At 45.1% G+C, this 16,053-nt stretch overlaps 1 protein-coding gene across 1 annotated transcript in view; it reads right to left on the reverse strand.

The window, feature by feature from the left end:
- Nucleotides 1-3,126: 3,126 nt before the first annotated feature.
- rab36 (RAB36, member RAS oncogene family) overlaps nucleotides 3,127-16,053 on the reverse strand; it is a 53,739-nt gene continuing 40,812 nt past the window's right edge. Inside the window, exons 4-9 of the mRNA XM_072440447.1 lie at nucleotides 10,056-10,157; nucleotides 9,880-9,944; nucleotides 9,752-9,803; nucleotides 5,344-5,425; nucleotides 5,132-5,222; nucleotides 3,127-3,308 (exon numbers count right to left, since the gene is read on the reverse strand). Coding sequence (XP_072296548.1) covers nucleotides 3,127-3,308; nucleotides 5,132-5,222; nucleotides 5,344-5,425; nucleotides 9,752-9,803; nucleotides 9,880-9,944; nucleotides 10,056-10,157 — 574 coding nt within the window. The remainder of the gene's footprint in view (nucleotides 3,309-5,131; nucleotides 5,223-5,343; nucleotides 5,426-9,751; nucleotides 9,804-9,879; nucleotides 9,945-10,055; nucleotides 10,158-16,053) is intronic.

Here is a 16,053-nt window from a genome sequence, read left to right on the forward strand (position 1 = left end):
TCACTATGTGGCTCTTTAGTCTCACTTTGTGGCTCTTTAGTCTCACTATGTGGCTCTTTAGTCTCACTATGTGGCTCTCTTTAGTCTCACTTTGTGGCTCTTTAGTTTCACTATGTGGCTCTTTAGTCTCACTATGTGGCTCTTTAGTCTCACTATGTGGCTCTTTAGTCTCACTATGTGGCTCTTTAGTTTCACTATGTGGCTCTCTTTAGTCTCACTATGTGGCTCTTTAGTCTCACTATGTGGCTCTTTAGTCTCACTATGTGGCTCTTTAGTCTCACTTTGTGGCTCTTTAGTCTCACTATGTGGCTCTTTAGTCTCACTATGTGGCTCTTTAGTCTCACTATGTGGCTCTCTTTAGTCTCACTATGTGGCTCTTTAGTCTCACTATGTGGCTCTTTAGTCTGACTATGTGGCTCTCTTTAGTCTCACTACGTGGCTCTTTAGTCTCACTATGTGGCTCTTTAGTCTCACTATGTGGCTCTTTAGTCTCACTATGTGGCTCTTTAGTCTCACTTTGTGGCTCTTTAGTCTCACTATGTGGCTCTTTAGTCTCACTATGTGGCTCTTTAGTCTCACTTTGTGGCTCTTTAGTCTCACTATGTGGCTCTTTAGTCTCACTATGTGGCTCTTTAGTCTCACTTTGTGGCTCTTTAGTCTCACTTTGTGGCTCTTTAGTCTCACTATGTGGCTCTTTAGTCTCACTTTGTGGCTCTTTAGTCTCACTATGTGGCTCTTTAGTCTCACTATGTGGCTCTTTAGTCTCACTTTGTGGCTCTTTAGTCTCACTATGTGGCTCTTTAGTCTCACTATGTGGCTCTCTTTAGTCTCACTATGTGGCTCTTTAGTCTCACTTTGTGGCTCTTAAGTCTCACTTTGTGGCTCTTTAGTCTCACTTTGTGGCTCTTTAGTCTCACTATGTGGCTCTTTAGTCTCACTTTGTGGCTCTTTAGTCTCACTTTGTGGCTCTTTAGTCTCACTATGTGGCTCTTTAGTCTCACTTTGTGGCTCTTTAGTCTCACTATGTGGCTCTTTAGTCTCACTATGTGGCTCTCTTTAGTCTCACTATGTGGCTCTCTTTAGTCTCACTATGTGGCTCTTTAGTCTCACTATGTGGCTCTCTTTAGTCTCACTATGTGGCTCTTTAGTCTCACTATGTGGCTCTTTAGTCTCACTATGTGGCTCTCTTTAGTCTCACTATGTGGCTCTCTTTAGTCTCACTATGTGGCTCTTTAGTCTCACTATGTGGCTCTTTAGTCTCACTATGTGGCTCTCTTTAGTCTCACTTTGTGGCTCTTTAGTTTCACTATGTGGCTCTTTAGTCTCACTATGTGGCTCTTTAGTCTCACTATGTGGCTCTTTAGTCTCACTATGTGGCTCTTTAGTCTCACTATGTGGCTCTTTAGTTTCACTATGTGGCTCTCTTTAGTCTCACTATGTGGCTCTTTAGTCTCACTATGTGGCTCTTTAGTTTCACTATGTGGCTCTCTTTAGTCTCACTATGTGGCTCTTTAGTCTCACTATGTGGCTCTTTAGTCTCACTATGTGGCTCTCTTTAGTCTCACTATGTGGCTCTTTAGTCTCACTATGTGGCTCTCTTTAGTCTCACTTTGTGGCTCTTTAGTCTCACTATGTGGCTCTTTAGTCTCACTATGTGGCTCTTTAGTCTCACTATGTGGCTCTTTAGTCTCACTTTGTGGCTCTCTTTAGTCTCACTATGTGGCTCTTTAGTCTCACTATGTGGCTCTTTAGTCTCACTATGTGGCTCTTTAGTCTCACTATGTGGCTCTTTAGTCTCACTATGTGGCTCTCTTTAGTCTCACTTTGTGGCTCTTTAGTCTCACTATGTGGCTCTTTAGTCTCACTTTGTGGCTCTCTTTAGTCTCACTATGTGGCTCTTTAGTCTCACTATGTGGCTCTTTAGTCTCACTATGTGGCTCTTTAGTCTCACTATGTGGCTCTTTAGTCTCACTATGTGGCTCTTTAGTCTCACTATGTGGCTCTCTTTAGTCTCACTTTGTGGCTCTTTAGTCTCACTATGTGGCTCTTTAGTTTCACTATGTGGCTCTTTAGTCTCACTATGTGGCTCTTTAGTCTCACTATGTGGCTCTTTAGTCTCACTATGTGGCTCTTTAGTCTCACTTTGTGGCTCTTTAGTCTCACTTTGTGGCTCTTTAGTCTCACTTTGTGGCTCTTTAGTCTCACTATGTGGCTCTCTTTAGTCTCACTATGTGGCTCTTTAGTCTCACTATGTGGCTCTTTAGTCTCACTATGTGGCTCTCTTTAGTTTCACTATGTGGCTCTTTAGTCTCACTATGTGGCTCTTTAGTCTCACTTTGTGGCTCTTTAGTCTCACTTTGTGGCTCTTTAGTCTCACTTTGTGGCTCTTTAGTCTCACTATGTGGCTCTTTAGTCTCACTTTGTGGCTCTTTAGTCTCACTTTGTGGCTCTTTAGTCTCACTTTGTGGCTCTTTAGTCTCACTTTGTGGCTCTTTAGTCTCACTTTGTGGCTCTTTAGTCTCACTATGTGGCTCTTTAGTCTCACTATGTGGCTCTTTAGTCTCACTATGTTGCTCTTTAGTCTCACTATGTGGCTCTTTAGTCTCACTTTGTGGCTCTTTAGTCTCACTTTGTGGCTCTTTAGTCTCACTATGTGGCTCTTTAGTCTCACTTTGTGGCTCTTTAGTCTCACTTTGTGGCTCTTTAGTCTCACTATGTGGCTCTTTAGTCTCACTTTGTGGCTCTTTAGTCTCACTTTGTGGCTCTTTAGTCTCACTATGTGGCTCTTTAGTCTCACTTTGTGGCTCTTTAGTCTCACTATGTGGCTCTTTAGTCTCACTTTGTGGCTCTTTAGTCTCACTTTGTGGCTCTTTAGTCTCACTTTGTGGCTCTTTAGTCTCACTTTGTGGCTCTTTAGTCTCACTTTGTGGCTCTTTAGTCTTGCTTCAGGTTGAATTCATGTCTGAACTTTCTTCACTGATAATGATAAATAAGCTCTAGTTTCACTCATGTTCTGGTGCTTCATGCGTTTTATTAAAAACATGTCTGAGCGCTTTGGCGCGTTAGCGTTAGCGCTCAGTTAGCGCTCAGTTAGCTCCAGAACGCCTGCATGGTCTTCAGGCGTGGTCAGCAGCAGCTCGTCTTCAGATCGTGTGCTTCCTCCAGGTCGGTTCCATCTCGTCTGATCTGCTCACGTAAAGTGTGGCTCGGGCCGATGGCGAGCGGCGTCCCGTCCTCCAGCTCGCTCAGGACGCAGCGCTCAAAGGCCAGAGCAGCTGCGCGGAAGAAAAAGCCTTGCACATTTTCTCCTGGAACATAAAAAGAAACGTAATATGAGAATCAGAAAAAATCAGTGGTGGAAAGAGTACTGCACATGTGACATGGCTGTACTCTGTAGTACTCTGTGAACTCTGTAGTACTCTGTGTACTCTTTACTCTGTGTACTCTGTACTCTGTGTACTCTGTGCACTCTGTGTACTCTGTAGTACTCTGTGTACTCTGTACTCTGTGTACTCTGTGAACTCTGTAGTACTCTGTGTACTCTGTACTTTGTGTACTCTGTACTCTGTGTACTCTGTGTACTCTGGGTACTCTGTGTACTCTGTACACTCTGTACTGCTGCCAACATTGCATCTAAGTAAAAGCAAAAAATACACATCAAAGTGACTTTTAAAGCAATTTTAGGAACATTTTGAATCACTATTTTACGCAAAACTTGTTCAATGAAATAGTTTAAACTGAATTAAGTTAATTAAAAAACAATCCACTTAGAGCTGTGACCAATCAGAGCGGGCGATCACTTTTAAATGTAGTGAATGATTATAATTACATGAGTAGGATTTACTCAATTACAAACACAAGTTTAAACTAAAACTAAATATAGTGATTGTAGAACGTTGTGCCGTCCACCAGCTGCTGACCTCACCAGGTCAACTAGTGTTTTTATTGCAATAAGAAAGTCTTAAAGTCTTAAACTGCCCTTTGCACTGTGGTGTACCTCAGGGGTCCATCATAGGCCCAGTTCTCTTCAGTATTAGGATCAGTCTTTAGAAAACAGGATCTCTGGTTCTGTTGCTTTGCTGATGAAGTACAACTCTCTTTATTATGCTCTCCATCTGACCTCCATCTGACCTCCATCTGACCTCCATCTGACCTCCATCTGACCTCCATCTGACCTCCATCTGACCTCCATCTGACCGCTCTTAAACGCTTGCAGTTAGTGCAGAACGCGGCGGCGGCTGCTCACAGGTACAAGGCGTCACCGCACTGGCTCCTCTCGGCTCCTCCTCTCCTCGGCTCCTCCCCTCGGCTCTTCCTCTCGGCTCCTCCTCCTCTCGGCTCCCCCTCTCGGCTCCTCCTCCTCTCGGCTCCTCCTCTCGCCTCCTCCTCTCGCAAACTGTTCACCGCCTTCTTTTTCTTTTCTCACTCCTGAGGACCTGTGGACCCAGATGCCCCTCCCCTGGTGAAGTGGTCCCTGCCCTGTGTGGACGGTCCCTCATCTGCCTGAAGAGTGGGTCCAGCTCGCCTCCGACGGTCCCTCTTCTGCCTGAAGAGTGGGTCCAGCTCGACTCAGACGGTCCCTCATCTGCCTGAAGAGTGGGTCCAGCTCGCCTCCGACGGTCCCTCTTCTGCCTGAAGAGTGGGTCCAGCTCGACTCAGACGGTCCCTCATCTGCCTGAAGAGTGGGTCCAGCTCCAGTCTCCTTGTGTCCGTCTGTCCGTCTGTGAGAGTCGGATCTCTCCTTCACTGGAACTCCTCCAGGTTTCTACGCTTTTTTCCCAAAGAGGTTTTTTTTGTAGTTTTTCCTGGCCGAGAAGGAGAGTCTAAGGACAGAGGACCCTGGGACATCGTCCCTCGCCACCACAGACATTGTCTGACTTCATCACCACCACAGACATTGTTGATTCATTTCTCCCTGTGGCCCTCAGAGGCAACTGTTGTTGTGATTTTGGGCCTTACAAAAATAAATTGATTTGATGATTTGATTGGTGTAAAACTATCATCTATATTTATATATATCCCACCAAAATAATGGCAAAATGAGAAACTCAAACCCGTTATACGCACTTTAATATTGTGAATGCTCTTTGATAAGTGAAAATATTACAAGGTATTTGTTCTGATTCTTTACCAGTTTTGGATGAAACGGCCCAGAATTCTGCATTTATTTCAATTGCCATTTGACTAGCATCTCGTTCTGTTCTCCTCCTTTCTTCTGAGGACTGATCAGAAAAACAGAAAAACACAGCCCTTCTTGGTTTATTGCCTTTGCAAATAAAAGACGTTTCACAATTATATTATATTTGTGTATTTCTGTGACGTTACAGTCTCACTCTCACTCACCAGCAAATCGCTTTTGGTTCCAACTAAGAAGATGAAGCAGGAGCCGGGTTTGTTCTCCCTGAGGGCCTCCTCCAGCCACTGCCTGTGAACACAAGAGGACAAATAAGTCCTCTGCATTTGACCCATCGGCCCAAAAGAAACTGGAACTAACCCATGAATAAAAACCTAGTTTCAGCTCCGCTGCCCTAGGGGCAACTCTGGGGGAAGTCTGAGCTCTGTCCTCTGATAAACACTTATTCTATCAAACTGTATTTCATATTTAAATTCCCTCCCGTGGACCCTCCACCCGCAGGAGGCTCCATAAGGGGCCGGTGCAGAGAGATCTGGGCGGCAGTCGACGGCAGGGGCCTCGGCGACCAGATCTCCAGACACAGAGACTAACTCTGGGGACATGGAATGTCACCTCGCTGGGGGGGAAAGAGCCTGAGCTTGTGCAGGAGGTTGAGCGATACCGACTAGATATAGACGGCCTCACCTCCACGCACAGTTTGGGCTCTGGAACCATCTCCTCCAGAGGGGCTGGACGCTCCACTTCTCTGGTGTTGCCCGCGGGGAGAGGCAGGGCTGGTGTGGGCGGGGCTGGTGTGGGCTTATAACCCCTCAGCTCAGCCGTGTTGGAGTTTACCCCAGTGGACGAGAGGGTCGCGTCCCTTCGCCTTCGGGTGGGGGACAGGTCTCTCACTGTTGTGTCGGCCTACGGGCCGAACAGCAGTGCAGAGGACCTGACCTTCTTGGAGTCCTTGGGAGGGGAACTGGACAAAGCACCGACTCCGTTGTTCTACTGGGGGACTTCAACGCCCACGTGGACAATGACAGTGACACCTGGAGAGGGGTGATCGGGAAGAACGGCTTCCCCGATCTAGACCCGAGCGATGTTCAGTTATTGGACCAGGACACAGGCCGGAGGTCAATGATCGACTTTGTTGTCGTGTCATCTGACCTCCGGCCACGTGTCTTGGACACTCGGGTGAAGAGAGGGGCGGAGCTGTAGAGCAGTAGCAGTTTCTGTAAAGAAAGCCTGACAGACTTGGCAGACCCAAGTGCATTGAGGGTCTGTTGGGAACGTCTTGCAGAGCCCTCTGTCAGTAGGATATTCTCACACGTCCGGGAGAGCTTCTCCCATGTCCCGGGGGAGGTTGGGGACATTGAGTCCGAGTGGACCATGTTCTCCGCCTCCATTGTTGATGCGGTTGCTCGGAGCTGTGGTCGCAAGGTCTCCGGTGCCTGTTGTGGTGCGGGTGGAGACCTGCTGACCTCGACTGTGGATGTCGTCCGACGGTGGAAGGAATACTTTGAGGACCTCCTTAATTCCACTGTCCTGTCTTCCGAAGAGAAAGTAGAGACTGAGGACTCAGAGGCTGACTCGTCCATCACCCAAGCTGAAGTCACTGAGGTTGTTGGCAAACTCCTCAGTGACAGGGCTCCGGGGGTGGATGAGATCCTGAGGACCTAAAGTCTCTGGATGTTGTAGGACTGTCTTGGCTGACACGTCTCTAGAACAGGGCGTGGCGGTCGGGGGCAGTGCCTCTGGACTGGCAGACCGGGGTGGTGGTCCCTCTGTTCAAGAAGTGGGACCAGAGAGTGTGTTACAGCTACAGAGGGATCACACTCCTCAGCCTCCCATAAGGTCTATTCCAAGGTACTGGAGAGGAGAATCCGACCGATAGTCGAACCTCGGATTCAGGAGGAGCAGAGTGGTTTTCGTCCCGTTTGTGGAACACTGGACCAGCTCTATACCCTCCATCGGGTGCTCGAGGGCTCATGGGAGTTTGCCCAACCAGTCCACATGTGCTTTGTGGATCTGGAGAAGGCTTTCGCCCGTGTCCCTCGGGGTGTCCTTTGGGGGGTGCTCCGGGAGTACGGGGTCCGGGGCCCTTTGCTCAGGGCTGTCCGGTCCCTGTATGACCGGAGCAGGAGCTGTGTTCACTGCAGTAAGTCAGACCTGTTCCCATGAGGGACTCCTCAGGGCTGCCCTTTGTCACCGGTTCTGTTCATAGTGTTTATGGACAGAATTTCTTGGCTCAGTCAGGGGTCGGAGGGTGTGGTCAGGGGTCGGAGGGTGTCCGGTTTGGGGACCACAGGATCTCATCTCTGCTGTTTGCAGACGATGTTGTCCTGATGGCTCCATCAAACCCGGACCTGCAACATGCACTGGGACGGTTTGCAGCCGAGTGTGAAGCGTCTGGGATGAGAATCAGCTCCAAATCAGAGGTCATGGTTCTCGACCGGAAAAAGGTGTCTTGTCCTCTCCAGGTGGGTGGGGTGTCCTTGCCCCAAGTGGAGGAGTTCAAGTATCTCGGGGTCTCGTTCATGAGTGAGGGAAGGATAGAGCGTGAGATCGACAGGCGGATCGGTGCAGCAGCTGCAGTGATGCAGTCGCTGCATCGACTGTTGTGGTGAAGAAGGAGCTGAGTCCAAAGCTCTCGATTTACCGGTCACTCTACGTTCTACGACACCTCCTATGGTCATGAGCTTTGGGTAGTGACCGAAAGGAAAAGATTGTGGATACAAGCGGTCGAAATGAGTTTCCTCCTCCACGTGGCTGAGCGCTCCCTTAGAGATAAGGTGAGGAGCTCAGTCACACAAGGGGAGCTCAGAGTAGAGTTCTCCTCCTGGGTGCCTCCCTGGGGAGGTGTTTCAGGCATGTCCCACCGGGAAGAGGCCCCGTGGAAGACCCAGGACACGTTGGAGGGACTATGTCTCTCGGCTGGCCTGGGAACACCTCGGGATCCCCCCGGAGAACCCCCCAGATGATCCTCTCCTAGTGAAGCGGTAGTGAAGATCTGGTTCTCCTCCTGAAGAACTGGTTCTCCTCCTGAAGAACTGGTTCTTCTCTTGAGTGGCTCCAGCTCCACTGTCTCTCTCTCCTTCATGTGGAACTCCTCCAGGTTTATACTTTTCCCAAAGAGGTTTGGTAGTTTTTTCTGACCATCAGGAAAAACGACACGGGATGCTGGGACATTTATCTAAGGACAGGGAATGCTGGGACATTTGTCTAAGGACACGGGATGCTGGGACATTTGTCTAAGGGCAGGGGATGCTGGGAAATTTGTCTAAGGACAGGGAATGCTGGGACATTTGTCTAAGGACACGGGATGCTGGGACATTTGTCTGAGGACACGGGATGCTGGGACATTTGTCTAAGGGCAGGGGATGCTGGGACATTTGTCTAAGGACAGGGAATGCTGGGACATTTGTCTAAGGACACGGGATGCTGGGACATTTGTCTGAGGACACGGGATGCTGGGACATGTGTCTAAGGACACGGGATGCTGGGACATTGCCAAGTCCCTATGGACATGGTTTAATCTGTCCTGGAGGAAACTGCTGTTGTGATTTTGGGCGATAGAAAAAGAAATGGAATTGAATTGAAAGAATCAGACCCCAAACGGTTGGAGGTTTAGTTCATGGACTAAATGTTTGTCATAGTTTCACATAGGACTGGACATTTAGGACTGGACATTTAGGACTGGACATTTAGGACTGGACATTTAGGACTGGACATTTAGGACTGGAGACAGTTTGTGATGAAATGTAGAAAAAAAGTTGAAAATGACATGAAGTCATCAATAAACATTCAATCCAAAATGTAGGGGTCATTTTGTGACAGTTTAGAGCTTTATTGAGATTGAAGATGCTTTTAGTTGTCAAATTATAACGATTGTGTGAGTTAAGGAGGGTCTAAGGACAGAGGACCCTGGGACATCGTCCATCGCCACCACAGACATTGTTGATTCGGCCTCAGAGGCGACTGTTGTTGTGATTTTGGGCCTGACAAAAATAAATTGAATTGAAAATTTAATGGACAAGATTGAGCCCTTTTTCCTGCATATTCTGAACTCCTCCTCCTGTGAGCAGCAGGAGGCGTGGCACCAAGTTCCTCCAGGACACTCACTTTTCCCAGAATGCACCTGGCTCCTGTCTGGACATTGTAGGTCACAGATGAGGAAGAACACCTTTGTCCTGAGGGCTGTTACTCCCCTCACACTGATGGATCCAATGTTGTGACTTCACAATACACTTACTAATTATTATCATTATACTTACAATATAACTAATAAATGATGTTTGAATGTCACATGAATAAATGATGTTTCAATGCAAATGCGTTCTTTTGTCCTGTTTGTCGACATGGTTTGTTTTGTCTGTATTTTTTAAAATATGAATATGATTATTTAGTAAAGACAAACATGGCCTGACTCTTCATGAAGTGAATCACGTGCTGCTTTTGCTCTTAGGACTAAACGTGATTTGATGCTGGGCGACAGGTGATATTACCTCACATCACTGCCACGTCCAACCAGGAAGTCAAATGTGACTTTTAAACTAGCAAGATGTTAAATCAAATCTTAATGTCATGTGCCCTTTAAAGCTTTGTTGAACCAAGTGCATATGAAACAGGACTCACCGTGTATGATCCAGAGACTTAATGTCAGCCATGTCGAACACTGTGACGATCACTGGAAACATAAACTGGACGTCAACTTGAGCGTCAAATATTTGCCTCAAGGATAAAAAAAAATGGGAATAGCCGACCTCGTGCACCTCTGTAATACGCTGAGGCGATGCATTTGAACTTTTCCTGCCCGGCTGTGTCCCAACTGTTTAAAGAGAAGCCAATGTATATATATATATATATATATATATATATATATATAATATCTCCATGTTAGAGGAATGACTGTGGAGGAAAGTTTGATGTCAGAACTCACATCTGCAGAGAAAATGGAACTCCCGACATCTCAAAGCGCTCGATCTCAAAATCCACTCCTATCGTTGCTTTGTAGTCACGCTCAAATACATCTTTACAAAATCTGAAACAGTACATTGTATTAAAGTAGAGTACAATTATTTTCACATCTACAAAAGATGGTTTATCTTTAAAGACTTTCATGTTCTCTGTGCAGCCGACATTTAACAGTGACGTTTTTGGTCTGAAAAGGGGAAAAGAGCTGCAACAATTACAATTTGACAAATTGTGACTACTCACTGTTGTAAACGTTTTGTAATTGTATTTTGATCATTATTGTCTGGACAATACACAACAAACAAAAAATACCTTTTTACAACATATTCATTATTGACTTCAAACCCGGTTGTGGCCTTCGTGACAGAAGCATTACACCAGAAACAAGACTGTGAGAGGTGACTGAGCACACCTGAGGTAATGCTTCAGGAGCTGATGGTGTAAAACAGATGCTCTCACAAGCTAATGCTAATGCTAACGTGACTGACATGACTCACTTGGCTTTTGAGGGGACGGGCACACAGCCGAGCTCCGTCCCGGTGTGGACTGCCCCAGGCGCATTGCTGAGGCAGAGCAGTGTATCTCACACATTATGGATGGATTATGGGAGCTGTCCAGGTGCTGAAATGGTGAAGACTACGAAGAGCAAGATTCTGGATATGGACAATCACAGACAAGTATCTGGGACTGGAGTTGTGGTCACCCCCATTACTGTAGAGAGAGTGCACCGCACGGGTGATAAACCACGAGGCCTGAGAATGAGGTTTCTTAACGATCGTGTGAAGGAACGTGTCAAGAAGGCTGCAAGAGTTAAAGGAGACCTCCAGGGTTAAAGGAGACCTCCAGGGTTAAAGGAGACTTTCTGTACAAAGGCAAGTGCGTCTTCTTTGCTCCAGATGTTCCATACGAGGTTCTTCAACAACAGCAAAAGTTCCACCACATCTGTGAAGAGCTCAGGAGGAGCTGAGACATGGATTCTCTTTCCATGTGACTCTTCTGTGACTTTTGAAGGTAAAAAACACATGCTCAGGACACCAGGAGAAGCAGAGGTGCTCCTCAGAACACCAGGAGAAGCAGAGGTGCTCCTCACGACACCAGGAGAAGCAGAGGTGCTCCTCACGACACCAGGAGAAGCAGAGGTGCTCCTCACGACACCAGGAGAAGCAGAGGTGCTCCTCACGACACCAGGAGAAGCAGAGGTACTCCTCAGAACACCAGGAGAAGCAGAGGTACTCCTCAGAACACCAGGAGAAGCAGAGGTGCTCCTCAGAACATCAGGAGAAGCAGAGGTGCTCCTCAGAACACCAGGAGAAGCAGAGGTGCTCCTCAGGACATCAGGAGAAGCAGAGGTGCTCCTCAGAACACCAGGAGAAGCAGAGGTGCTCCTCAGAACACCGAGAGAAGCAGAGGTGCTCCTCAGAACACCAGGAGAAGCAGAGGTGCTCCTCAGAACACCAGGAGAAGCAGAGGTGCTCCTCAGAACACCAGGAGAAGCAGAGGTGCTCCTCAGAACACCAGGAGAAGCAGAGGTGCTCCTCAGAACACCAGGAGAAGCAGAGGTGCTCCTCAGAACACCAGGAGAAGCAGAGGTGCTCCTCAGAACACCAGGAGAAACATAGTTGTTCTGTAAAAATATTCAAGAGTTATCAACGGTACGATCAATACGATCAACCAAGTACGAGTCGTATCCTTCAATGTGAACACTTACTCCTTTCCTTTTGGCAACTTCTAACTGGACTTAATAAAACTCCTCCCTCCTCGTGTGAAAGAGTCCATCATGTCCCTGAGACCAAAAGAAATGAAGGAGCGACTGAACTGTGCCTCATAGAGACTATTTCTATTCTGAATGTGACGTTTATTCACCTCAATTATGTCCAAAAGAAATAAACTCCCAAACTGAATCCACAAAGATCAGACACAAGAGGACATAAGACCATCTTTACACACAATGAGACACACACAAGACGACATAAGACCATCTTTACACACAATGAGACACACACAAGACGACATAAGACCATCTTTACACACAATGAGACACACACAAGACGACATAAGACCATCTTTACACACAATGAGACACACACAAGACGACATAAGACCATCTTTACACACAATGAGACACACACAAGAGGACATAAGACCATCTTTACACACAATGAGACACACACAAGAGGACATGAGACCATCTTTACACACAATGAGACACACACAAGACGACATAAGACCATCTTTACACACAATGAGACACACACAAGACGACATAAGACCATCTTTACACACAATGAGACACACACAAGACGACATAAGACCATCTTTACACACAATGAGACACACACAAGACGACATAAGACCATCTTTACACACAATGAGACACACAAGACGACATAAGACCATCTTTACACACAATGAGACACACACAAGAGGACATAAGACCATCTTTACACACAATGAGACACACACAAGACGACATAAGACCATCGTTACACACAATGAGACACACAAGACGACATAAGACCATCTTTACACACAATGAGACACACACAAGACGACATAAGACCATCTTTACACACAATGAGACACACACAAGACGACATAAGACCATCTTTACACACAATGAGACACACACAAGACGACATAAGACCATCTTTACACACAATGAGACACACACAAGACGACATAAGACCATCTTTACACACAATGAGACACACACAAGAGGACATAAGACCATCTTTACACACAATGAGACACACACAAGAGGACATAAGACCATCTTTACACACAATGAGACACACACAAGACGATATAAGAGCATCTTTACACACAATGAGACACACACAAGACGACATAAGACCATCTTTACACACAATGAGACACACACAAGACGACATAAGACCATCTTTACACACAATGAGACACACACAAGAGGACATAAGACCATCTTTACACACAATGAGACACACACAAGACGACATAAGACCATCTTTACACACAATGAGACACACACAAGACGACATAAGACCATCTTTACACACAATGAGACACACACAAGAGGACATAAGACCATCTTTACACACAATGAGACACACACAAGACGACATAAGACCATCTTTACACACAATGAGACACACACAAGAGGACATAAGACCATCTTTACACACAATGAGACACACACAAGAGGACATAAGACCATCTTTACACACAATGAGTCACACACAAGAGGACATAAGACCATCTTTACACACAATGAGACACACACAAGACGACATAAGACCATCTTTACACACAATGAGACACACACAAGAGGACATAAGACCATCTTTACACACAATGAGACACACACAAGACGACATAAGACCATCTTTACACACAATGAGTCACACACAAGAGGACATAAGACCATCTTTACACACAATGAGACACACACAAGAGACATAAGACCATCTTTACACACAATGAGACACACACAAGACGACATAAGACCATCTTTACACACAATGAGACACACACAAGACGACATAAGAGCATCTTTACACACAATGAGACACACACAAGACGACATAAGACCATCTTTACACACAATGAGACACACACAAGAGGACATAAGACCATCTTTACACACAATGAGACACACACACGACGACATAAGACCATCGTTACACACAATGAGACACACACAAGACGACATAAGACCATCTTTACACACAATGAGACACACAAGAGGACATAAGACCATCTTTACACACAATGAGACACACACAAGAGGACATAAGATCATCTTTACACACAATGAGACACACACAAGACGACATAAGACCATCTTTACACACAATGAGACAAATAGGTCTTTCCTTCTGCTGCTGTCAGACTCTACAACAAACACTGATAGCCCTGAACATGTGTCATTCAGCTTCAGAATCATGTGCAATACTGTCATAGACATGTGCAATACTGTCATAGACATTTGCAATACTGTCATAGACATTTGCAATACTGTCATAGACATTTGCAATACTGTCATAGACATGTGCAATACTGTCATAGACATGTGCAATACTGCCATAGACATTTGCAATACTGTAATAGACATGTGCAATACTGTCATAGACATGTGCAATACTGACATACACATGTGCAATACTGTCATACACATGTGCAATACTGTCATAGACATTTGCAATACTGTCATAGACATTTGCAATACTGTCATAGACATTTGCAATACTGTCATAGACATTTGCAATACTGTCATAGACATGTGCAATACTGTCATAGACATGTGCAATACTGTCATAGACATTTGCAATACTGTAATAGACATGTGCAATACTGTCATAGACATGTGCAATACTGACATACACATGTGCAATACTGTCATACACATGTGCAATACTGTCATAGACATTTGCAATACTGTCATAGACATTTGCAATACTGTCATAGACATGTGCAATATTGTCATAGACATGTGCAATACTGTCATAGACATGTGCAATATTGTCATAGACATGTGCAATACTGTCATACACATGTGCAATACTGTCATACCCATGTGCAATACTGTCATACACATGTGCAATACTGTCATACACATGTGCAATACTGTCATACTCATGTGCAATACCGTCATACCCATGTGCAATACTGTCATACACATGTGCAATACTGTCATACACATGTGCAATACTGTCATAGACATGTGCAATACTGACATAGACATGTGCAATATTGTCATAGACATTTGCAATACTGTCATAGACATTTGCAATACTGTCATAGACATGTGCAATACTGTCATAGACATGTGCAATACTGTCATAGACATGTGCAATACTGTCATAGACATTTGCAATACTGTAATAGACATGTGCAATACTGTCATAGACATGTGCAATACTGACATACACATGTGCAATACTGTCATACACATGTGCAATACTGTCATAGACATTTGAAATACTGTCATAGACATTTGCAATACTGTCATAGACATGTGCAATACTGTCATAGACATTTGCAATACTGTCATAGACATTTGCAATACTGTCATAGACATTTGCAATACTGTCATAGACATGTGCAATACTGTCATAGACATGTGCAATACTGTCATAGACATTTGCAATACTGTAATAGACATGTGCAATACTGTCATAGACATGTGCAATACTGACATACACATGTGCAATACTGTCATACACATGTGCAATACTGTCATAGACATTTGCAATACTGTCATAGACATTTGCAATACTGTCATAGACATTTGCAATACTGTCATAGACATTTGCAATACTGTCATAGACATGTGCAATACTGTCATAGACATGTGCAATACTGTCATAGACATTTGCAATACTGTAATAGACATGTGCAATACTGTCATAGACATGTGCAATACTGACATACACATGTGCAATACTGTCATACACATGTGCAATACTGTCATAGACATTTGCAATACTGTCATAGACATTTGCAATACTGTCATAGACATGTGCAATATTGTCATAGACATGTGCAATACTGTCATAGACATGTGCAATATTGTCATAGACATGTGCAATACTGTCATACACATGTGCAATACTGTCATACCCATGTGCAATACTGTCATACACATGTGCAATACTGTCATACACATGTGCAATACTGTCATACTCATGTGCAATACCGTCATACCCATGTGCAATACTGTCATACACATGTGCAATACTGTCATACACATGTGCAATACTGTCATAGACATGTGCAATACTGACATAGACATGTGCAATATTGTCATAGACATTTGCAATACTGTCATAGACATTTGCAATACTGTCATAGACATGTGCAATACTGTCATAGACATGTGCAATACTGTCATAGACATGTGCAATACTGTCATAGACATTTGCAATACTGTAATAGACATGTGCAATACTGTCATAGACATGTGCAATACTGACATACACATGTGC

The sequence above is a fragment of the Eucyclogobius newberryi genome, unplaced genomic scaffold, assembly GCF_026437365.1.
Source record: "Eucyclogobius newberryi isolate DKJ021-1_F unplaced genomic scaffold, fEucNew1.0.hap1 SCAF_12, whole genome shotgun sequence".
NCBI classification, from domain to species: Eukaryota; Metazoa; Chordata; class Actinopteri; order Gobiiformes; family Gobiidae; genus Eucyclogobius; species Eucyclogobius newberryi.